Source organism: Osmerus eperlanus, chromosome 16 (genome assembly GCF_963692335.1).
Source record: "Osmerus eperlanus chromosome 16, fOsmEpe2.1, whole genome shotgun sequence".
NCBI classification, from domain to species: domain Eukaryota; kingdom Metazoa; phylum Chordata; class Actinopteri; order Osmeriformes; family Osmeridae; genus Osmerus; species Osmerus eperlanus.
The window spans coordinates 11,430,530-11,454,906 of NC_085033.1; the positions used below are offsets into that span (position 1 = coordinate 11,430,530).

Sequence of the window (24,377 nt, forward strand, 5' to 3'; positions counted from 1 at the left end):
AATCGAGTTTAAGTTTAACACAATTCTTGAATAAGAACAAGATGTGATGTGTCATTGGAATATGTTATTTATTTCTTACACATTAATGGAGTCACTTATTTTACACGTGTCAAAACAATGGGATCACCACATCAACATATCAAACAGCCATTGAAGCCATATGTGGTCTTCTAGAACTTCCATTACATGAGGAATGACGCACCACTACAACAGAGGCCCAGTCAAGTTTGTAGAGAGTCTCAAACCATATAAGATTTCTTAACATTGGCCAACAGTATGAATGGCTGGAAAAAAACAACCTTGCTTCGTGAAATCACAGATCTGACATGAACAGATGTGTCTATGCTAAGTAGCACAGTCCTCCAACCATTCAGCCTTATGACATCAGCTACAGTGCCTCAAGAACTGATGATGGATGCATCTATTTGTCCAGTATTCAAACACAGCCATAGCCTGGGGCTCTCTCAAGCCTGATTGGTTACCTCGGTATAAACGTCTAGGTCCATTTAGGAATGCTCAAAAGTAAACGTGTGAACACAGCAGACACACACATGTAAGATCATGACACTCACCACAACTTCCACAACTACTCCAAATGATTCTGCTTGACATGTCAACAGGAGCCTTGTCTGCATGCGGAAAGAGGGCTGTGAGATTTCTACATTCAAAATAAACAGAGCACACATTTAAAGATCAACTTAACAGCAACAACAGGGACGGAGAAAAGGGGAGCCCTCATTTTGACTGCCTGGTGATGAACCAGACTGTCGTATGTCAGAATACTGGAGGGCACTCCCTCAGAAGGAGAGGAAGGGTGGTGCCTCTAACCCTCTTTCCATTTGCAGACTCCTGTAGGGATCCATAGGAAATTCACATCACATTGTTGTATATAGACTCATTTGGAACAATGTGTATAGATTAGAATTGGTCTAATCTAATGACAGCAACCAAATAATCAAAATACAAAACAAATTTGACTTGACTATGAAAAAGGCCAACTGGTCTGGGATTTATTTCTCTGTGTTGGTTCAGGTTATGGTATTGGCCTGTCCCAAATCAAGCACCAGACCCTGTCTCCTATGCAATACCCCAATTTCAGCTACAAACAGTAGGTGTAAGTGAAGAACAGCATAGGCGTCACTTTAAACAAGGTAACACCTTCCTGAACATGCGTACCATTGTCAGACCATTCACAGTAGTCAAGCTCAAAGAGGAACTCAAATAATTCAAGCTCCAAGTAATAATGACTACATACAGTGAAACATAAGAAAATAAAAAACATAAGGAAATGGAAAGAAAAGGTCTTGAAAACAAATAAGTTGTAGGCTAATTTTTCACTCCATGAATGGATCATTTACAGGGTTCCCGACCTGAGATGGCTGTTGACACAATCTATTATCACTTGAACTGAGTGAAATACTGTAAGATTCAGCCACAGTTTTCTGTGGGTCAAGACCACTTGCTTTAAAAAAAAACAAACAATAAGACAAACCAAGCTAAGGTACACAGAATGGTAAACATCCTCATGCTTCACAAAGACACAGCCACGTGCCCTTTTATATACACACACACACACACACACCAATTTACTATATTCACATTTTTAACCAATCAGACGTGAAGAGTTTTGGGATAAAAATGTTCTGAAATAGATTCGGAAAAGTCAGAGAGATTGTGATTTAAGAAGATGAATTGTTTGTAAGACTATTCAAGCAGATGTGAAATATCTAAATCCATCAAAATACAACATTCAGCTTTTTGCTTCCATATAAGAACAGGGAGTCCCTTTACAGAACAGTTTGCATATGTACAAGTCCACCATCATTCACACAGATCATATGCTTCTGACAGCACAGTCATAGTTGTACATAATAATGGAAACCCATCACTTCTCTATCGGCCATGGAATCAGGAAGTGTTGAAAGATGTGTTCCGTCTACTACAGAGTACTTCCTCCATCGGGTAGCCATTTTAATTGTGATAATGTGATTAGATGATGAGAGTTACGCAATCATTAAAACTTTGAACAAATAATTATGTCTAACGCTTTGGGCATTAGGCCAAATGTTACTCTATCGACAGAGTTGCGATCCTCAATAAGACAAAATGATGCTAATCTGTCACTCTCCAGCAAATGATGGTTAAAAATGATCACAGAACAAAAAAACAAAAGAAAGAAGACATTACAATAATTTACTATGTATTTACATTATCCATCTGTCCGCCCAGCTGTCTTGTCTTTAATCATTGTGTAGACGTCTTCTAGTCGCCCATTTTTACTTTTGATGTCTGAGAAAGGCAAAAGCATATTATGGATTAGGCAAGATGACAAAAGAGGAGTACAGAGAGAGAGACAGTATGCCCAGAGAGGAGAGCGAGGGGGCAGGGATATTGAAAAAGATGCAAGAGGGGTGGAGAGATGATTACCTGTAAGATGGCTACAATCACTCCAAACAGCCCAATTGCGCTGCCAAAGATTTCGACAATGAGGATCTTCACAAAGAGGCTGGCGTTCTGAGCATCCGCCAGGGCCGCACCACTGCCCACGATGCCGACACAGATGCCACAGAACAGGTTGGAGAAGCCCACGGTAAGACCAGCACCGAACATGGAGTAACCTGGCAGGGGATGAGGACAGTCAAACCATTACTCCATGCTGCATTTCACTGGCTGGTTCAACCAGACTAACTACTTGTGTACACCGTACATTCCTGGACATTGTAGGTGCTTTGCAGGCTGTGTCGTTTATTAAATTAAAGTAAATTAAACGCTATGTCCCACCGGCTTGGTAGTTCCTCGCCCCGATAGTCTCTGGTGTAGTTCCGCTAAAGTTCTAAGGAGGAAAACGGAAACATCAATAGGACAGAAGAAGAGAGCTGCACACATGCCTTATCTATTAAGCATGCTTGGATCATCAATGTTATACACTTCACTTAAACTGCTTACCTCGGCCATGTTACTGATGACGATAGCCATGATGATCCCGTAGATGGCTACAGCCTCACAGAAAATGATGCTGGAGGAGAAGGAGAACACTGGTAAGATGATGCCAGTGAAGGCAAGGCAATAAAGAACAATACCTGTATGATACAAATTCTGGTTTATTACTAAACTAGAAGATTATTTTTGTGTTTAAGGATTTCCCCTGTGCACTTTATGGTTTTTATCACGAAGTCAGACTAAAAGCAACGTAGCTGGCATTTTTACCAACCAAATTGAAACTAATTGGTTTTGAGTGTACCAAGAGCATGATTTGGGACCTGTTATAAGCTTTTGGCTAAAGCAGTCAACTTTCTCAGTGGTTTACCTAACCAGATTCTTGGTTTTGATTCGTGGTGCTTTAACTCCACCCCCAATGATACTGGAACCGGTGATGTAAATTCCCCTGTAACACAAACATAACAGAAACAAAAGGGGATTTAAAGGATCCTAACAATACCACATGCCTTCTCATCCTATTAATTCCACCAGGCATGAACAACCACAGGAGTTCTCCCTTCCAATGCAATTGCAGTTGTCACCTGTGTGGTTTGTCTGTTAAGCCCAGACTAAACAGACAAGACAGAGGACTCACCATGCAGCTCCTACAACGGAGAGGGAGATGGCCAGACCGATCCCCAGGTTAGCCCACATGAAGGGGGAGGTCTCTGTGAGAAACCTGAAAAGGGGGAGGGGGATTGCAGCATTGTGCATGGCAAGGGACAAATTAGATAATGAAATATGTCATTATTCTGGTTCTGAATTTGTCCTTGTACATAAATATTAATAACTGAAGTTCCACTTCTGATAACACACAGACTTAAAAGGTACAGTAAGGTAAAGTGTTGTCCCCACGTATGAAGCATTCTGGGAGTTGGTTAGCAACACAGACAGCTCAGTGCCAGTGGAATACCAATTTCCCAATTTTGGAGCAACTTGCTACTTTCTAACCAATTATGTTACAGCAATCCTGTTCCAGACTATTGCCTTTAGTGAGGCATGCCTTCCTCCTTGGCTCATTTTGTGAAACCCCTGTCAATCTAACTGGAGCTGGAGGAAAGCACGGGTGAGCAGACAACAAATGGGGGCGCCATTTCTCATATTTGAATGTATTTCAGCTTTCATTTTAACATTTTCAGTTTAATTTTTAGACGTATTAGTAAACTACTAATTTAGGTACTTTTTAACACTGGGATATGAGAATAGCAGTGCCTGTCAGTACTTTATGTGCATCTATTTAGCCTACGTGTGCAACTATCTAGGGGATATCAGGTGGCTGAGCGGTTAGGGAATCGGGCTAGTAATCAGAAGGTTGCCAGTTCGATTCCCGGCTGTGCAAAATGACGTTGTGTCCTTGGGCAAGGCACTTCACCCTGCTTGCCTCGGGGGAATGTCCCTGTACTTATTGTAAGTCGCTCTGGATAAGAGCGTCTGCTAAATTACTAAATGTAAATGTAACTATCTGACACTGAATGCAAAAAATATTTCTAGACTGAATTGCCATTCTGGAACAGTGCTATTGGTAAAAGGTTTGTCATAGACATATACATACCATGCCACATCAAAGCGGAATCCAAGGTCAAAAATTGTATAACAGATACCTGTAACAAAATATTTAAACACAAGTTAATCGGCAGACACAGCTATGATTATTTTTTTTGCATTAGTCAACAACACTGGGTCTAAAATAGTACACCATATACTGAACAAAAAATGTTCCAGTGGTATGATAGTGTCATAGAGAGGGACTGTGATAGCTCACGCTCACATGAAAATTGATACATTCCCACTTCCCCAACTGTGAATAGTATCTCATTCCGCAGAAGAACATTAACTGTTCAATTTCACAAAGCACGTTATCTATATGTAGCTTTCCAATGCCATGTGCAAACACTAAGGTTTCTTAAATAGGTGCAAGCCTAAATGTTAATTATTTTGACTCGTGTTTCCAACAAGGCTAGTAAAGAATGTGCCCTAAAAGAAGTGTGTGTGACAGGCAATAAATTACTATCCTCTACAATAGTTCCTTAATGATTAACTAGGTCTAATATCTTATTTTATACAGTAACCAATTATTCCTTGATTTCTCAGGGGCTAGCTATAGTGTACTGTACACATTACTTAGCTATGTAGTGATCCTGTGCTAGCAAACGCAGCTGACACTACTGGTACACATGATTCTGCAATTACTATTCTTACTATTCTTGCGTATTTATATTATATTCGAGAGTGGACTTTGCTAAGATACATCTGACTTTACTGAATGCTGATCAAGGGGTAAGCAATCTAGCTAACCTTAATGTCACATACGAAAATGACTAGTAGCAAGTAGCCATCAAGCTAGCTCGCGATCTAACGATCTAAACTACCTAAAGATGTAGCTAGCTCTAGCTACAAGGCATCGAACGCGCGACACAGTCGTCTTCACGACATTAATGAATGACAAATATCAAGTATTTAGTATGTATATGGAACAAATGTTCCGCTAAAATAGCTAGCAAAAATACGAATCCATCGCTAGCATTCTTACCGACGATGAGAATTGTACTCCAGAAGGCCAAAGTGACCCCGGTGTAAAGGATGGCGTGTCCGTTCATCATACACTCCAGAAGCATCTATACGGTGTTACTACCAGCCTATATGTTGTACACCAACGTTATCTTTACTTTAACGTAATAAGTGTTATCAGTGTGTCTCAATTTCCTAAAATAGTGTGCTCTTCATCCGTCTTGACGGAGAAAAAACTAGCACCATCAAAAGGAGGAAGCTCGCTGTCAGTCAGCTGACGGGGCTTGCTGGAACATGTGACTTGAAACAACAAACGTCATTTCTCGAGTTCTGTCTGTGGTGCCATAAAAATTCGAAACTGCAGGTCTGCGATCAGTACAGACTTGGATCTCTATGGAAACTGTATCTCACGCCTGACCGTGGATCTGTTACGACAAGGAAAAAAGAATTTAGATATTTTTTTCTCACAAGAGGGCGCTGCTGTAACATCACTGTTATGACCAAGTATGTTATTGGGTGCAGAATCAGATAAGAGACCTTTGAAACATAACATTTTACATGTAATTTAATAAAATGTGTAATTTGTTAAAAGCTCAAAAAATTCCTGATTTACTTGGAGTAGAGTAAGACAGCATGTTCCTTGAGGCGACTGTATTTAAGTTTATGTAACGATAACCATGTGTAAATGGCATCCTGGCACCTTGGAAGGTGCCCTGATGGAAACGCAGTGGGGGGTTACAGTTTGTGCTCCAGAAAATGATCACCTTTTAACTATGACTGTTCCATCTGTCAGGGGGAAAGTACAAATACAGTGTAGGTCTTTTTTTGTCCGGTATCACAGCATTATTCATCATAGGGCTATTGTAATTTTCGTCAGAATAAATATTCAACAAAATATACATATACAATTTATTTACGTATGCCGGTGAAGGATCTACATCTCCATGTTCTCTGCACACTGTCTGTCAGTCACATTAAAGGAACAAACTATGTATCACGCTCCAGCCGCATATCCATAACACACTAAACTGGTATTGTCCTTTAATCCATGCAGTTAAATAAACTGAAAAGAGGAAAAAACAACCAAAACAACCACTCTAGTCAAGCTGTTCTCATTCAGAGCACGTCTTAAAAGCTTAAATTCAATAAGACAGTGATATCAATGAGAGTGAATGTGCCTCATGGCCCAACCAATGCTGTATGTGAAACCTGAAGCTAAAGTCAGCCGTGTGGTCGTAGATGCATCATCTAATGATTCAATCATGGCATTGTATAGATAGAGAACTGGACATTCTCTCCCTCCCTCTCTCTCTCTCTCTCTCTCTCTCTCTCTCTCTCTCTCTCTCTCTCTCTCTCTCTCTCTCTCTCTCTCTCTCTCTCTCTCTCTCTCTCTCTCTCTTTCTCTCTCTCTCTTTCTCTCTCTCTCTCTCTCTCTCTCTCTTTCTCTCTCTCTCTCTCTCTCTCTCTCTCTCTCTCTCTCGCTCACACCGTGTCTCTAATTTTCTCACAAGGACACACATCCACACATTAAGACTTTCCAGGTGTATTCATAAAATCATGGTTTAGTTCAATGCCAATGAGTTTCATTATGTCATGTTCCGTGTTCTCTGCCCAGATGTACGATGATCAAGGATGCATGAGTTCCCATCTGCCATGAACATCAACAGCAGTAATTTAATCTGAGAATGCTGCCTGCCTGCTCCACTATTGCAAAACAAATGAGTGAGTTCATGTTCCTTCAATAAAGCAATTACCTTCAGCAGTAACAAAGAGAGAAGGACGTTGGCACTGGGTAGCAAACCTTCAATACCATCGGTCTCAGAATTTGCTCACTCACCTATACTGTTTTATCCTCGTCTCATGAATGAAACATATGCATTTATTGGACAGAAAACATTCCTAATTTACATCTCATTACAAAACAACAAAGACTTAAATATTGTCTACTGCACCATTTCATTAACGTCTCAGCGATGCACGCAGTAGTGGTCAGCTGAATAAATCTTTTGGGATTGACCAATTTCCAACATAAACTCCCTTTTACAGAATGTGATTTTATTTTGAAATGATGATGTAACTGCCTCTTCTTATCTGGAACTGGATTTGCTGTCTAAAATGCATCCGACTGCAAAACATAAAAAGCTAATGGATCTCTCTTCTCTGAAAAACCCACACACATACACTGGTACTTTTGTCTTGCATGAAAGCTGTGCCATCACTGGTATCAATCTTGTCCTGCTGTACCATCAGGACCAACAGTTTGTTTGTTGTCTTTCATCTCTAGTGATGAGAGACTGGTTGATAAAGACTTTCTATGAAACGTGAAGGTTCTTTGCTTGTGAGAAGTTTGTAAAGGAAATACTGCTAAAAGAATCTTGGTGTTTGGACCAATGTATCAATATGTACAGGCCATGGAGCACAGGAAGATATATTGCTCTTTCTAACTATTGATCTATTGGCATTGCTCTTGTCTCTTTTTTAATTTTTACCTATCATCTTTGTTTCATGCTCTAATCTGCTTCTCTTTTCACCATCTAGTAATGTATTGTTCCCAGAAAATAATATTCAGCACATTCGCCTTGTCCACCTTAGTATGTCATCAGAACATGACCAGAAAGAGGACGTTTCCCATAACCTTCACTGGTCCCACAAAAGTGATTGCCCTTTTTCACAGCCAGTCCAAACAGATTGTGGAGAGATTTTGATCAAAAGTATTATGTTATCAGCTGTGGAGCTTCAATGGTTACACTCACTTGCATTATTCTCCCTCTACATGAAAACCTCCCTTCATGTGACTGTGGGCCAAGGACAGTGAGGTGAAACATTTAAAGTTAAAAGGTTTACACGCACCGAAAGACAGCAGTACGTGACAATATTACATAAAAAATGTTCTTTCCCTGCATGTCCTACATCATATTAGCATAGGTCTTATTGATGCTCTCCTGGAGAGCCCCATGGTTTAAGACTTCAAACATGTTTTATCTTTTCATGTGTAGAATATTGTTTCTTTCCAATGAAGTTATGTTGTAATTATGAATTTTGTCCACAGTTGTCGATTCTGACACATCATGGAGCTTCATTATACATTCTCAAAGATAGTTTCTTACTGAAACAAACCCTTGAGGAATCAATGCATCATTTACATTATTTATAGCCAATCAAACACCATCTCTCACCATCACATGTGCTTTGGTAAACTGTTCTGCTTTCTGGTACACTTTTTTCTAATTTTTATATTATATAGGCAATAGTTGTTTTGCCTTTAATGATTGTTGAACAGTTGTTCAGACTAACACCTTCAGCCTCTCACAAACACTTTTGAACACAATACAAACAATTAAAATGCTTTACGTCAGTACAAAACTACTGTCCATCATTTATCACACACAATAGATTTTGCTTTTTGTAAACAACATGTTATGTAAGTCTGAATAGAGACCTTTGAGGTACTGTTATGTAATGTATTGTACAAACGTGCAACTGTTTAACACCTGGTATCGAAACTTAATGTGGTAGTCTTGCTTAAATCATCAAAACCCACATGTTGTTCTCAAGCCTCCAAGGTATCCTTCCTGATCCATATGATAATTATGTGAATGTGGAGGCAAATTGCTCATCTTCATTTTGGACTAAAGGGGCTATGACACACACAGCATCATTATGTCAATTTTATTTTATTTTAAGACTTACATTTTCTTAAAGATTGATTCAGGGCAAAAACATTTTCTCTGGATGTTCCATTCACACATCTTTAACTTCATCTTTCATTCACACTTCTCATTTTCCAGTGTGTATCTGATTATTATTATTTTTGAATGGCATTAAGTAAAAATCAGCAATCCTTATGAACAGCCACCACTACTGGGATTGACTGCTACCATATTTGATTTGGTAGGTGTGTCAGACTGAGGTCACATATTGACGACAGCTATCAAGTATAGCATAATAGTTGTATATTGGAGTAAATGCTGTCATGCAATCAGTCTCTGTTCTCCCTTAGAAAAGGTGAATTAACTCTTACCTTCTCTAGGCCTATCATTATGCTCCATGTAGGACATTGCATTGAAAATAACTCTTCCAGTAGTCAAAGCAAAGGGAACTATCGTTCAAAACAAAACTGAAGCAAGCTCTTTGGAGCAAATATTATGAATGCATTTTACAGTATATAACTTTTGGCTCTATTCATAATACAATGGGCCAGACAAGGCAATCTGGTTCCGGAACTGAAGACTACAGTATGTGCAGGTCAGCATCCATACACATGCACATGCCAATCCACTGTGCCATAGATACTTGACATACTATAGTACATACAGTTCTGGCAAAGTTCCAGACATAAGGCTGTTTTCTGTGGGTCCAACTTGGGTGTTCTACCCCCAGAGGACCCTCTAACATTGGACATCCTTGTTACTAAACCCTGCAATGCCTGACTGTGCCCAGAAGTTCAAGCAGCCCCCCTGCATCCAAATGTCAAACGGTGTCAGGGGAACGATACCAGAGGCTCCGTGCAATGATATAAGAATACAAATGTGTGCGTTTTTAGCTTGGGATGACCTTCGAAGCAGAACTGATGAGCAGTGGCGTGCCTGACTCCCCTGCATGTCAATGGAGGTGAGCATCCTCTTGTACTGGGTGTAAATGGACATAAAATATACTGCGTCCAGCAGTATACAGTGGATTAAATGTAGGCTATAAGTTATGTATAGCCTACTTTTGAGAAGCATGTTGTTTTCTATATTTGTCTCAAGTATCACAATTTACTCCTACTATCACCCTAGAACTGCTTGCGTTTAAAGTCCACTTCACAACATTATTATTGTCACCACAGTAAATTGCCTGATAGCTGAGTATGACAGTGTTTAAATGGAGTGGCATACTCAAAAACATCAGTATAAAATGTAGGCCTACTATAAGTCTTAGCAAAATAGCAGATAAACAGCACCACAATATGTTACACATTTTGAACAAAGTGAAAAAAATATTTGTGCGTGTGTGGCGTAGACTGAAAACTCGAGATGGGGAGCTATATAGCTCCCCATGTTGCTATGGAGACCTGATATCAGCTATTTATGCCAGAATCCGGCAAGCAGAAACCCACGTGTGCCTGTGGCTCGTTATAAAGCCAGCGCAATCTGGCCGTTGGAGAGAGCACGTTTAGAAAGTCCTTCAAAAACTAGCTATAGGTATAGGTACACATCACTGCTCCCAAAAGGAAAGGGGTTGAACTTCGACAATATATAAAGGTTAAGCAGAGGAATTAAAGGTCATCAAGCTTGACGAAGAACTACAGGAGAACAGGATCTAATTAAAGAGACCGTTTTTACTGATCCATTACCTCTATAATCTTGAATACACACTATTGCTTTACGCACCAGTTTGTTTAAACGTAAGGAAACTCGGTTGTATCATTCTCTCCTGAAAGCTTTGAGGAACCGCACGCTCCGCTATGTTCGCATCCCATGAATGGAATTCTACGGAGCTGTGGCTGAGAAACTCCTCGGAGTTCAACAGCTCTCGAAAGGATTCAGCAGCAGCGGAGGACGAGGAAGGGGAGGAACATCCGTTCCTAACGGACGCTTGGCTTGTCCCTCTCTTCTTCTCGCTCATCATGCTTGTGGGTCTGGTAGGAAACTCCTTGGTCATCCATGTCATCTCAAAACACAGGCAGATGAGGACCGCCACCAACTTTTATATAGGTGAGCAGGCAGAAGATCCAGCTATAGCTGCAACGTTGGCTGAGCGGGTCCATTCGCACAACTTTGATTTCACGTTCAATAATTACTTGTATTTTCAAATAAAAAAATAACAGAGGAAAATGCAATGTACGCTATATGTTGGACATGTTGAAATATTTTGAACAAATATTGTGGCCATTTGAAACTGTGAAACTGAAACTTATGAAAATTAATCATTTGATACCAGGTTCTGTATCCAGGTCTCATACTCCCACAAAGTAAATTCATATTGGTTGACATTTGCATTTGAAATACAGTTGTGAAGTTGTGACACACAACATCGATGCATGTCCGTTGTGTGTACGTGGGTGTGTGCATGTGTGTATGTACGTGAGTTTGTTTGTGTGTTTTTTGTGTGTGTGAGTTGTTGTTGAGATGGGCTTGCATGTTTCCATACGTGGAATGAATATTTTATCTGGAGGCTGTTATAAGGGAGCCTGGTTAATATTCCACATATTGTTATTTCCAACGCCACCTGGGAGCTGTGCATGTCCATGTGCGCAATATTTTTCCACTTCTGACTAATCACTGTATATAGATGAATATAACCATAGGCTTTTGCATTACATTATAAATTACCAGATCCAGCCTCTGTACTACAGCAGATTGAATCTGCTGCAATCTTTAATCTTCAAATGTAATGTTCATAGTTTCAAGTGAGTTCTGAAAGAACACGAGACATGAGTTATCCTGTGGCAGATCAGAATTTGATCAGAATATTGATATTGTTGATTACAAACAATTAAAAAAAAGATATGAATCTAACATTCGTACTTTGAATTCAACTCTACTTGACAGTACTTGGACACATGACACAGGATTATAATATACTTGATTATTCTGGTCTCAAAAACCACGTAATGTCATCCCATCACAGAATGTAACCTTTTTGACCGTCCTCCCTCCTCTCCCAGCGAACCTGGCAGCCACTGACATCATCTTCTTGGTATGCTGTGTTCCCTTCACTGCCACACTCTACCCTCTGCCTGGATGGATCTTTGGGGAATTCATGTGCAAATTTGTTGCCTTCCTTCAACAGGTAACACAGAAAGCAAACGCTAAAGTGACAAGATATGGTTGCCCCAATTTAGACTGCCGAGTGCCCCCTGGGTACCTGTTTCAGAGGAGATTAGATTTGTATTTTATTCGGATAATATGTGATTATCTCGCTGCAATGTCACTCAGGTGATAGATTTCTCACTTGCGTGACTATTGCCTGTTACCTATTGCATGTGTTTTTTGTTTTGTTTTCCTGAGAATCCATTTTAGTTTTGGTGACTGATCTCACTGATTTTTCATAGGTAGTGAATGTAATGGGGTTTTTATTTGTATTCAGCACATGTATATTCGTTGTGCATCCTCAGCTTAATGGAAGATGAGCTGGGGTTTGAAATAAAAGGCTTAGCTCAAGTGCAGTAGGTTGGGAGGGCCTTTCTGCTTGGTAGTAGAGGTACAGGCTACATTAGGTTGCGATTCATGTTGTATTGTAATTGTAACCTGTCTTGTAGAACTCAAATATGTATGTAATTATCTAAAGTCTAGGAGAGATTAAAAACATTTAAACTAAAAAAGACCATGAGGCTCCCAACAATTTGACTGTGCCGTGACGATGCTGTGACGATGGCTAGGATGGCTTGGTTACAAGCTCCAATCTAACATATAGAATGGTCTCCGTAGTCAGAGTGGGATCAGAATTTTCAATCAGATCTCAATTATTTAAAAATGTCTTTCTTTCCCTGTCTCTTCTCCGGAGGACCAATGACTCCACTTCACAATTGATATCCACCCAAAGTGGATTGGTTTGAAATGTGTCTAATTCCCACTCATGCAGGTGTATATCATCAGCAAGGTCAATTTACCCACCTCAAGTGGGGTTCATTCGACTGTGCCTGTGGAAATTGAGTTACCTTGTCGATAAAATGAATCAACAAGTTTAGGGAAGCAGTAATACAGTATCTTAGTCATCCAATCCCTTGTAGTAGCCACAGAAAATACATTTTCCGTCACTTTTTGTCACAGATTCCAGTTCAATTTCTTGCTCAGCATGCATCAAACTACAGAAACTCTTTCATGTCTCACATCTTGAATATTCAAACTGGACAGATTCCAAATAATTATGCATTACAGTCCACTTAATTAGTGCTGCAAAGCAGATTGCGCTCCTCTCCACTCTCTGTTTAGAGAGGGTTGAGGGCTCTGGCAATGCATCCACACTTTTTCCACTCCAACACAAGAGCACTGGTGCTATTAATGAATTGAAATTCATTATAGTACTCATTTTTGCGGTTGGATTAAGTGTGACAAGCTTCTTTACATAATTGACATGTTCAAATGTAAGGCCAATCCAGTTTCTCTAGGGTGATAGTTATCAATTGCTGGTTGTTTTGTAGGTGACGGTCCAGGCCACCTGTATCACACTGACAGCTATGAGCGGTGACCGTTGCTATGTCACCGTCTACCCCTTAAAATCTCTCCGCCACCGCACGCCTCGGGTTGCCATGATAGTCAGCATCTGCATTTGGATCGGTGAGTAACACAGCCAGAGGGTGGGCAGTCGAATCTGACTGTTCTCTACAATAGAAGTAAACCAACCATAAATTGCATGTAGACACTTTTGCTGAGCACATTGAGAAGGCGAATGTAAACTTTAGCACACTTTATTTTTAGGTATCCTATGGATAGCTTCTTTATGATAATTACCTACTATACATAATCTTTACTGACCCCCTTAAAAATGAAATGTCATCACAAAATCTCATCCATTACAGAGCTCGATGTCTCTAGTCCTATCCTGTCATATCTCTTTCCTTCCTCCTCCAGGTTCCTTCCTCCTCTCCATCCCTATTTTCCTGTACCAGAGGATCGAAGAGGGATACTGGTACGGTCCCAGGCATTACTGCATGGAACGCTTTCCCTCTAAGGCCCACGAGAGGGCCTTCATTCTCTACCAGTTCATAGCTGCCTACCTCCTACCTATCCTCACCATCTCCCTCTGTTACACTCTGATGCTGAAGAGGGTGGGGCAGCCTGCTGTTGAGCCGGTTGACAACAACTACCAGGTCAGGGCTTTGTGAACACAAAACAACATTGCCAGCACCAGTGCATGTCCATAATGAATGCACAATGGTGTCCTTGGGCGTTGTCCTTGGTGGATGTTCTAGGTAGTAAACTTAAGATCATTGTCACACCTAACAGTTCTGATAGAAGATGGTCGACTGAAAGATAGATTAAATCAACGTAATCTGAATGACTCTCCCTATGCCACAGGTCAACCTGCTGTCAGAGAGGACCATCTCCATAAGAAGCAAAATCTCCAAGATGGTGGTGGTCATCGTCCTCCTCTTCACCGTCTGCTGGGGTCCCATCCAGCTCTTTGTGCTTTTCCAGTCTTTCTACCCTGACTACCAGCCCAACTACGCCACCTACAAGATCAAGACATGGGCCAACTGCATGTCTTACGCCAACTCCTCTGTCAACCCTTTCGTTTACGGCTTCATGGGCGGCAGCTTCAGGAAGTCCTTCAGGAAGACCTTCCCTTTCCTCTTCAAGCACAAGGTGAGGGACAGCAGCGTGACATCGCGAACTGCCAACGCCGAGATCAAGTTTGTGGCCGCGGAGGAAGGCAACGTCAACAACAACAACAGTGATGGGAAATGACTACAGGAAGTAAAAACAACATGAATAACTACAGGAAGTAAAAACGACATGAATGACTACAGGAATAAACTACAGGAACTATGATAGAGAGCATCATTTACTGTGTGTTGGCTGTTCTTCATGAAACAGACCATTAATTGACAACATATTCACTATTAAACGTGGGACCATTTGAGATAATTGAATGTAATAATTGAAATACTTGGAATCACAGATTATGCAGTTACAGAATGATTTGATTGACAATCTATATGACCTTGTAAGAACTCAAATATGAAATAACAAGCTCTTCTTGATTATTAAAGCAATTTGTTACCCAATGAAAAAACAAACAGATTGACGCATGCTTCCTGAATGGAGAGATGGATGACTGTAGAAATGCTGTCACATGCAGACTCAGATGCCAGGGCAGTTGGAGACAGACAGATGTGTAAGAACCTGCAGTAGCAGCGAAGTGGGTAATGAGGCATGGGCGGTGTTTACTCACTTATTATGTTCCACCTTCACGCCTCCCCAACATACAACACAGAGCACAGGTGTCAGGTCAGGCGGCCAGCCACACCCTCATGGGAATGCAAGAAACAAGATTCCTATGGCATTACCTTACCTGACTCTGTCCCCTTCCTTTTTCCTGATAAAAGAACCCATGTAGGATTAAGTTATTCAAACTGTGACCGCCCACGTGTTGCCAGCCTTTTGTCTTTATTTCAATTGCATATCGGAAAATCTGTGCTGTTGAAACTGAATTTAATTAAACCACATTCTTCATTCAGCTTTGTTTGAAGATGAGATACAGAAAGTAGGTCTTTTTGATTCCACAGAAGGATTTAACCAAATATTGAAGGTCAATTAGAACATCGTACATTGATGGGTTGTGAAAATTAATATCCTGAAAGACCTGCCTTCCAGCACCTAATTTAAAATAGCCAACTGTGAATCACATATAATTACCTTTCTTGAATATTTGCTATGACCAGACAGCCTGGATGTAGTCAGATCTGTCTCAGTGGCCAGTAACTCCATAGTTCAATACAGTCATTTCAGAGGATTCTGATGATGCTTGATGGTGTTAACATGTCTGTTCTTACACCACTTATCTGTTTTAAATTGTATGTTGACCTTTCTGTCCTGTGTACTAGATGGACAGTTTTTATTGTCATTCAACAGTACAGGCTGGGTGCACATATGAGCAACATTTTGTTAATATATTAAAAATATAGCATATAAATACAAACATATTTTGCAACTAGCGGCATATAAGTATAGTTGTTGCATATCACAGACCAGTTCACATGAGGCTCACTGTAAGGCATAGGGATTAGGGGTTATTTACTGAACTCTGATAGCTTGTGGAAAGATATATAAATAGAACATTTTATTTTTTCCTTCCTGCTGCAGTCTTAGTTTGAGATCAGGAAATGTAGACACCAGACACCAGTATATACAGTAAACAATCTGAATCCAGTAGTTAAAAAATGCGTATATTAGAATAATGTATTCATAAACACATTTGTCTGTGGTTGTGTTGTTGTTGCTAATAACAATAAATGAATGTATTTCTAACTTGGACACAAGTCACCTTGTCATTTTATATATATTTTTTTTTTACACCTAATGCATCGTCTTGTACAGCATATGTGGCCAAGAAAGGTTTTCTCGGGGACGACAGTTGGATCTTTTTTTACCCTACCGTATTATATATAGTATGTTCTTTATAAAGTCATGGAAAGCAACAAGGATGTTATTGGATTTGTGTGGGCTGTATTGTTGTCAAAACGGAATGTACAGGTTGTGGAAGTAGAAGCAGTCAATACCATGGTAACTGCAGGCGCCTGCAATATGAAGTTCACCCCATGGAATAAAATTCCCATTGTTATTCCCGGGCTTACATCAGCCACAATCAACCTGGCAGCATGCACCCAGATCAGCTTCATATTACAGTACTGTAACTAAGAAACAAGAAAGTCTGTATGAAATACAAGTGAACTGCACACTGGAAATGACTGTACGTTGATGTCGTTTTTGACAATGGTCAGGTTCACAAACCTAGAGATTTGAGTTCAACTACATCATCAATAACTATCCAACAAGCCTCACATTTATCTATTCTCACCACCCCATTGTCATTCTCCAACACAGCCTAGTCCACCTCTGTAACCTCTTGTCATTGACAGTTGGGAAACATGCTACCAAACTTCTGCTGCTGGCAGGTCATCACTCAACTAAAGACCTTTCACTCTCAACTGGATGGCTGTTGAGATTCGAAAGCCAGTACTGGGAGCAAATAATCACTGGTGGAAAATCGATTGAGGTTTACAAAAATCCAGACACCCTGACAGTCAATTTGACAGCCATGGCCAGGTGCAAAAAAAGGCTGGGTGATGTGTGTAAATTGGAAGGATTGTAAAAGGTCAGTTTTCAATAACACTATGTAAAAATGTCAGATTCAGACTTCAGACAGGTTGGATCAAAGCTCCTGCTGAGAGGAAAGGAGTCAGACTCAGAGACAGAAAAAGGGAGAATGAGATACGTAGAGTATGAAAGAGAGGAACTGAGAGGTGGGAAAGGTGAGAGAAAGAGACAGAAAAGGGGAAAGAGGGAAAGAAGAGAGAAAGAATGAGAGAGAGAAAGAGCGAGAGAGAGACAGAGACAGAGAGAGAAAGAGAGAGAGGGAGAAATAGCGAATGAAATAAGAAAGAAATTATACCTGGGGCTGTGACAATTTTGGTCTTCACAGGGAGGTTTTTAGAAATGAGTCTCTGGAAGGCCAATTGATGGTAACTTAACTCTACTCAAATGTCAACATCATTATGACCAATCTTTTAGGTTAGGTAATTGAGATAAAAGCATTATTTTACTTTACAACAATACTGACTGATTTAGACCAGGTCATGGAACTCTCCAGGAAATTGACTTCCTGTTTTGTATCATTCAGTCCATTAGTCCACATGGACATACATCGGCACATACACCTGGGCCTGTGAGTTGGGGTTCTAATAGACAGATAGTTCACCTGCTGACATCTAGCATTTTCAGCATGACTTCCTATGAAAAGAACACTACAGACTGCAACTAAAATGTGACTAAAAACTAAAACGGGGTGTCAGGTGGCTGAGCGGTTAGGGAATCGGGCTAATAATCAGAAGGTTGCCGGTTCAAATCCTGGCTGTGCAAAATGACACTGTGTCCTTGGGCAAGGCACTTCACCCTACTTGCCTCGGGGGAATGTCCCTGTACTTACTGTAAGGCGCTCTGGATAAGAGCGTCTGCTAAATGACTAAATGTAATGTAAATGTAAAATACCGGTTTACAGCATGCCATTTGACTATAGGAATACAATTGATTTATACAGCCCCTGATCTGTGCCATATCCTTATTAGAGGGGGAACATTTTGTCCGTGAACTTTGAGAAAATGTATCCATTGTGTTTTCTTCCTTTAGGTTTCCTGAGGAGGGAGGCAGAGAGCCAAAGTAACTTGGGGACAGAGCCTTTAGTTGGACAACCATAAATCAAAGGGAGAAAAACAGACGAGAAATGACCCGCCGAGAAGCCTAATCCACCATGGGAGTTTGTCTTGGCAAAAACTTTTGAAACGAAGGGAAAATACTGTACTATATTTGAGTTTTAGGGAGTGTGTGTGCGTGTTTGTGTAAGAGACCTGGCTTCTGTTGGGGGACTGACTGTTGGGGGACTGACTAGAGAGAGAGAGAGAGAGAGAGAGAGAGAGAGAGAGAGAGAGAGAGAGAGAGAGAGAGAGAGAGAGAGAGAGAGAGAGAGAGAGAGAGAGAGAGAGAGAGAGAGAGAGAGAGAGAGAGAGAGAGAGAGAGAGAGAGAGAAGAAACTGGAAAAAAATAAAGATGAGAATGTGAGAGAGAGCATGCACAAATAAAATGAGGGTAAAGACGGAGAGAGGGAGAAAGAGAGAGACGAGAAAGAGAGAAAGAGAGAAATAGATACAGATAGAGAGCAGAGACAGCAGTCTGAGGGTGTGTGGATTCTAGCACTCCTGTTCTGGATCAGACACCACATTAGATCCAGCAGGGGCCCCAGGAGGGAACAGACAGGCCAAGCATCGTGCTCCTACCATACCACAGCCACTCTGGAGACTCACTTGAATCACATACTCGTTACATCCAGGCCAGCAGGCTACATTATGGACAGAAAGGATTGACGCGAACAGGTCGTCTGCGAACTGACGGAACAGAAAGGAAAAACATTGTCAGCCCTGGAAAGAGGAAAGACACCACCAGTCGCACAAAGAGCCCATTCTAGAGGAGCGGGTGGTGGAGTTACGGGGGTGGGCTGTGGGTGCCCCTGCACTCTACGTCGGAACAGTCAGGAAACCTCAGAACAGAGTCATAATGGGTTGTGTGTATGGGGGGTGGGGGTGTGGGGGGGGGGGGGCACAGTGATGTGGGGGGTGGGGGGGGCACAGTGATTTGGGGGGTGGGCTGGGGGAGCGGTATCCTCTGGAACTGGACTGCAGACTGTGAAACCCAATAGTCAGGCAGAGCCCGGGTCTAAAAATAAATGCACCCATGTGCACATAAACACAACAATGTACATGAGGTAAGGCTGATGGGGGTGGAAAGTAGAGAGATGGGTGTGGTAGCCTATGTTTATTTTTTATTTATTTTATTTATTTGAACTGAAATTAAGACATACGCTATTTGCCATGGTTGTAACAGTACACACAAATACATCCACCCCCACCTAGAATATGGGGAGGTGACATGACAGTGATTTCTGTATTTATTGTTGTTTTAATGGTGGTGAACCCAAACAGCCAGACACAGGGGCTAATTGCCCAATCATGGTGAAGTCGAATGGAAACTACAGCTGACTAAGCTCTTTATTGGGACTCTACTGGTCTCATCTGGTTCTGTATTTTGTATTTTAGGATTATTACAACATGTACTATGCTTGTTCATTTATATTATAAATTATGATTATTGTTATTCACTGTATTTAAATTTTATTGTTTTTTTTTTACTTATTTTTTTTTGCACCTCTGCTGCTGAAACAATAATAAATAGTCCATTGTTTTAATAATTAAAACATTAATAAGTGTTGTCTTCTCTTATCTGTCTCTCTAGCTACTAGGTCTCTAACTGGGCCCCTCCTCAGTACACTTCCTCTGAGAGCTCAGTCAGATATCCTGTCGTGCACAGGGCCCAGGTGCTCCTGGAGCTTACTGTGTGTTTGCAGCAAGCAGGTACACACAGACAAGCTAACTGGAAGGCCAACTGACAGGCAGGCCTACAGACAGGTGCCGGCAGGCATGCAGGTAGGTAGGAAGATTATCAGGCTGAAAGGGAGGCAGGCAGACAAGTAGGGCTCCACTCAGCCAGCTGGATCAGGAAGGCAGGTATTATTAATACCTGTGCCAAGAGACACTTAAATTGCAGCCACTCAGTCTAGCACAAACACGCCCGTCTGGGTACTGATTACACACACACACACGCACGCACACATATTCAGACACACTAGGATGGGCACAAAAGAAGACATCATATAATAGATCGGCACCTCTCTCTGACAGTATGACGAACTCCCTCCAAGTCGCTTCGCTTGTCCTTTCATGTTGGAGACAGACAACTGGAGCGGGCCGAGTTTAATACAGTAGGGAGGATTCTAATTGCCCCCTTTAAACTGCATCAACTCAATACTTGTCTTTTATTTACGGCCTGAAAAAGATCTCTGCTCTGATTTCAGGGTAGTGGTGAGGATCTTCCATGATCACATTCAATATGATGTAGCTGGGAACAATAAACAAACTCAGAGGGACGGTTTCACATCTTATATGGTCAAACAATATTGTGTTACTGTATTGGTTGCAATGGACCGGTTCAGGTATTCGCATAGCTAGTAAAACATCTCAGGTATTGGAAATGAGCTAAATAAACTCAGAGGTTTGCAGCCAGTTATACAACTCAATGCAGTATGCCCCCCAAAGCTCATTGGCAGTGGCAAGGTACTACTTCAGGAAATGTGTATAGTCACTCAAGATTTTTTTTTGTTTTCAAACATTTTCTAAATCTATTCCAAAGTCCTGGATATCCAGGAGCTTGGACACTCATGAACCTGAACAATGAACTCATGTTCACCAGAGGGGAAGCTGATTGGAGAGTGAAATTAGGTTATTAGATTTTTTCTAACATAGGTTCTTATTGTAAATTTGTCAAGAGTTTGACGTTGTTTTAATATAAATGCCACATAATTTCCATTTGCAATATGTTTCTGGGATCAAAACTTAATTTGATAATTGATCCTTCATCACCATGCAACATACTGATTTAGTCATTCAGTAAAATTATGCTGCATTGTTCAGAGAGACTGTTGACCAAAGCAAACTAAGATTCAATAATACTTTTGCTCATGCCATGTAAAAATCAACAGACATAATTTTGTTTTGAAAGGATTGAAAATATTCTGGTAGGCGTGTAATGTGTAATATATTTTCAAACTATTGCAGAGTAAATATGCTGTATTTATATTTTTTTAAATTGTCTGATTATTACAACTTTTGTCAGTAAAGTAGTATTCATGAGAAATCATATTTAAAATAGTTTTGAATATATTTTTTTTCAGACATAAAAACTAATGAAAATACACATCTGTAGTAAATTACAGAAAACACTTGTAAAAACAGTTTGTATGTAAGATTAAAACAGATTTTAAATTGTAACACACAACCACTATTCAAAATATGCGGCACCATTAAAAACATTCACTTCACTCACATAAATCCAAAGAGTGGGACAGCTGCGTGTTTGGACTGACTTTCATACCGTGTAATGGAGTAATTACTGCTTGTCCCCCAGGTCATGAACCAGCCTATTGCCATGTTCTAGACTGGGCCGACTGGAAATGACAAACCTAATCGGCCTGCTACAGCCCAGCTAAAAACGACTTCACCTGTTACAACAGTTCCCTCTAAGAGAGGGAATGGAACATATTCAGTATGACCTTTAAGTCCCGTAATTAGCTATGCTGTTCAAATTCAGCATTGCACGATATATCACAGAGAGAGGGTACATACTGTATATTCATCGCGGAGTGATTTATTATTAGCTGTGAAAAGTCCGAGTTGGGATGTCCTGGGATATTTCAACTCATGGAACGTCTCTCGTCCAATCAGAAACAGCTAAATAAGTCGATAGAACCCAATTGTTTTATAAGTAATATCAATGTACTACAGTCGACTTGAGTCAGTCATGATGAAGTAATATCAATGTACTACAGTCGACCTGAGTCAGTCATGATGAAGTTGACTATTTGTTCCCTCCGAATTATGATGACTTAATTTCTCCTGCATGGAAATTATCTAATTAAATACAAAAAGTGCGATCATAAAATTAGAGTAAAGGACAAGGTTCCTGTCTTCATGCAGTCATTCATTATCCTAACTGAATGGTGATTAGATGTTGGCCAGTCTGAGCGTGGGATGAAGGAGAAATTATAGCAACAGACATCCATCCACTCCTCTCGACCAGGAGTTTCTTTAACCTTAAGGTTAAGGTCTCAAAGCACCTCTTTTGATTTTACATTTAATTACCTAAAAGTACACCATGGGTTCTGAGAGAAAGAGAAACTGCAGATACATAATGAGAGCGAGTTCAATTCTCTGTGGAGTGAGTCTTTCTCTTACGCAATGTTGTCACTCAACATTCCGTCCCGAGATCTACGCGTTCTTATGTCTCAGCATATTGTTTGTAATTTGAAAGAGGACCATGTGATGGTGCTCTGCCACCCTGTGTGACTGTAAAAACAAGCAAAAAAAAAAAAAAAACATTCCGTCCCGAGACCTGAGGCGACCTCTAGAACATCGTTGCCAGTCTGACATCCCACAAGCACTGCTTCTGGATAACTAGAAATGTAAGATTTTCCTTGTTCCGTCTGTATCACTTCTTTATTTCCTTCTCTTTTTAATTTGAGAACCCTGTCAGCTCTCCTCATCTCAACACGTCGCACGCCATGCCATGTGCTCGCCTTCATCTTTCTTTATCTTTCTTCTCTATCTTTATCTTTCTCCAAACTTGATTTCCCTCTCTCTCTAATTTCACCCTCTCTTCCTAAAATGTATTTTCCCGTCCTCCCCCAGCCCCTCCACTCATAGACAGCATCAGCCCCCTTATTCTTCTCTGTATTTATTAGGTCTTTTCAAACAAGCCTCCTGGTGGTGCAGGGGTGGTCAGACCAGGCCTCTTTGTCCCCCGCTTCCTGTGTGAGTCATTGCAGCATTGTGGCACACTCAACAAGTGGTTCATTACCACACGCATGTTGAAACACATGTCCTGCCTGAAATAGAGACCAGTTCAAAACTTTGCCTCGGGATTCGCTGCATTATTTCCCTCAGTTTACTGTGCAGATGTGTCATAGATTATGTTCCTGTGGTGAATATCCAACCTTTCTAAATAGAAATATTTTTTCTTGTTGGTTTTGTGTTTTAGTCTTTTTTTGTGTGTGTGTGTGCTTGGCAAGACGGGGGTGGGAGGGGGGGGAGGTGAGGGCAAAGGGTTGTCTTTGGCACCCACATATCCCAGAAGAGCTTGTGTCTGTGAGTCATTCACCTTGAACGCGCACATAGCTGGAGTTTGAGTCACGGGGGGTTACGCCCTTCAACCACCACTCAACCAGTTTTCTCTGTGTCTCGTTCTCACAAAGCCCATTTTTTCATACATCATTCACACGCTCAAAGTCATTGGGACTTGTTCCTTTGAAAACATAAGGTGAATGGGCCCTTTCTTGTTGTTCCATTTGACAGTGCAAACTATAGTTTTATTAAACATTATTCATCAAACGATAGTTGTGAAAGGGAGAAAATACATTCATGGTCAAAATATATCTTACATTTGATCATCCAGAACCTAACAATAAAGTAAACTTTATTAAAAAAAATGCCCATTGCATTGTAACATGTATTTCTAAGCTTCTCCACACATTGCCTGAATGCAGGACACAGTGAGTGCAGGACCCAATGTGTCTTGAATTTCAGCTTCTGTTGACTGACAACACCTTGAATCGCATCATTAATGACATGTAAATCCACAGGGAGGGGAATCCTGCAAATAGTGCACCACACTGAGAAGCCCAGTCCAAGTGCATGATCAGTTTCACCTGAAAACATTGTAAGAAAATTGTTTTACATCACAATCGAACTGACCACAACCGGCGCCTTAAATTCCCTTCTCAGTATCAAACACAGTCTTAATTGATTTATGACGTTAGTGTTATTAATTTGCCATGGAATCCCTGAGGATCAAAACAGCACTAGACTCCAGTCACAAGACTAAAAACAAAGCTACTCTGAAGCACAGTTTCCACATGCTGGCTATTCCAGTAACACTGGCAGAGTGTTCCTTTTTTCCATATAATGGACTGTGAGGAAGGAGAGAAATGTAACAAATTGATTAAAGGTGTGGACATGCTGGTGATGAATAACTGCTTTTTAAGTCTGCTTTTAAATGACTAAATGTAAAATGACTAAATGTAAG

The 24,377-nt window shown here is 40.7% G+C and overlaps 2 protein-coding genes across 2 annotated transcripts; one reads left to right on the forward strand and one right to left on the reverse strand.

Moving 5' to 3' along the window:
• Positions 1 to 49: 49 nt before the first annotated feature.
• atp6v0b (ATPase H+ transporting V0 subunit b) lies at positions 50 to 5,768 on the reverse strand. The gene is made up of 9 exons (XM_062482154.1): positions 5,510 to 5,768; positions 4,532 to 4,580; positions 3,575 to 3,658; positions 3,308 to 3,385; positions 2,947 to 3,016; positions 2,782 to 2,833; positions 2,428 to 2,618; positions 2,209 to 2,289; positions 50 to 1,462 (listed from the first exon to the last, which is right to left on the reverse strand). Exons 1-8 carry the CDS (start codon positions 5,592 to 5,594, stop codon positions 2,263 to 2,265), a joined length of 636 nt encoding a protein of 211 aa, XP_062338138.1. The 5' UTR covers positions 5,595 to 5,768; the 3' UTR covers positions 50 to 1,462; positions 2,209 to 2,262.
• A 4,878-nt stretch (positions 5,769 to 10,646) lies between these two features.
• On the forward strand, positions 10,647 to 16,472 carry kiss1ra (KISS1 receptor a). The gene is made up of 5 exons (XM_062482155.1): positions 10,647 to 11,183; positions 12,137 to 12,261; positions 13,613 to 13,748; positions 14,043 to 14,281; positions 14,490 to 16,472. The coding sequence occupies exons 1-5, from the start codon at positions 10,934 to 10,936 to the stop codon at positions 14,877 to 14,879; spliced, it is 1,140 nt and encodes a 379-aa protein (XP_062338139.1). The 5' UTR covers positions 10,647 to 10,933; the 3' UTR covers positions 14,880 to 16,472.
• Positions 16,473 to 24,377: the final 7,905 nt, after the last annotated feature.

Excerpts from the sequence above, each read along its gene's own strand:
- kiss1ra (XM_062482155.1), top strand. The coding sequence starts at position 10,934 with ATGTTCGCATCCCATGAATGGAATTCTACGGAGCTGTGGCTGAGAAAC. Across the intron at positions 11,184-12,136 it reads CGCCACCAACTTTTATATAG|CGAACCTGGCAGCCACTGAC; the intron begins GTGAGCAGGCAG and ends CTCCTCTCCCAG. Across the intron at positions 14,282-14,489 it reads CGGTTGACAACAACTACCAG|GTCAACCTGCTGTCAGAGAG; the intron begins GTCAGGGCTTTG and ends CCTATGCCACAG.
- atp6v0b (XM_062482154.1), bottom strand. The coding sequence starts at position 5,594 with ATGCTTCTGGAGTGTATGATGAACGGACACGCCATCCTTTACACCGGG. Across the intron at positions 2,619-2,781 it reads GGCGAGGAACTACCAAGCCG|GTTACTCCATGTTCGGTGCT; the intron begins GTGGGACATAGC and ends ATCCCCTGCCAG. Across the intron at positions 2,290-2,427 it reads TGATTGTAGCCATCTTACAG|ACATCAAAAGTAAAAATGGG; the intron begins GTAATCATCTCT and ends TGCCTTTCTCAG.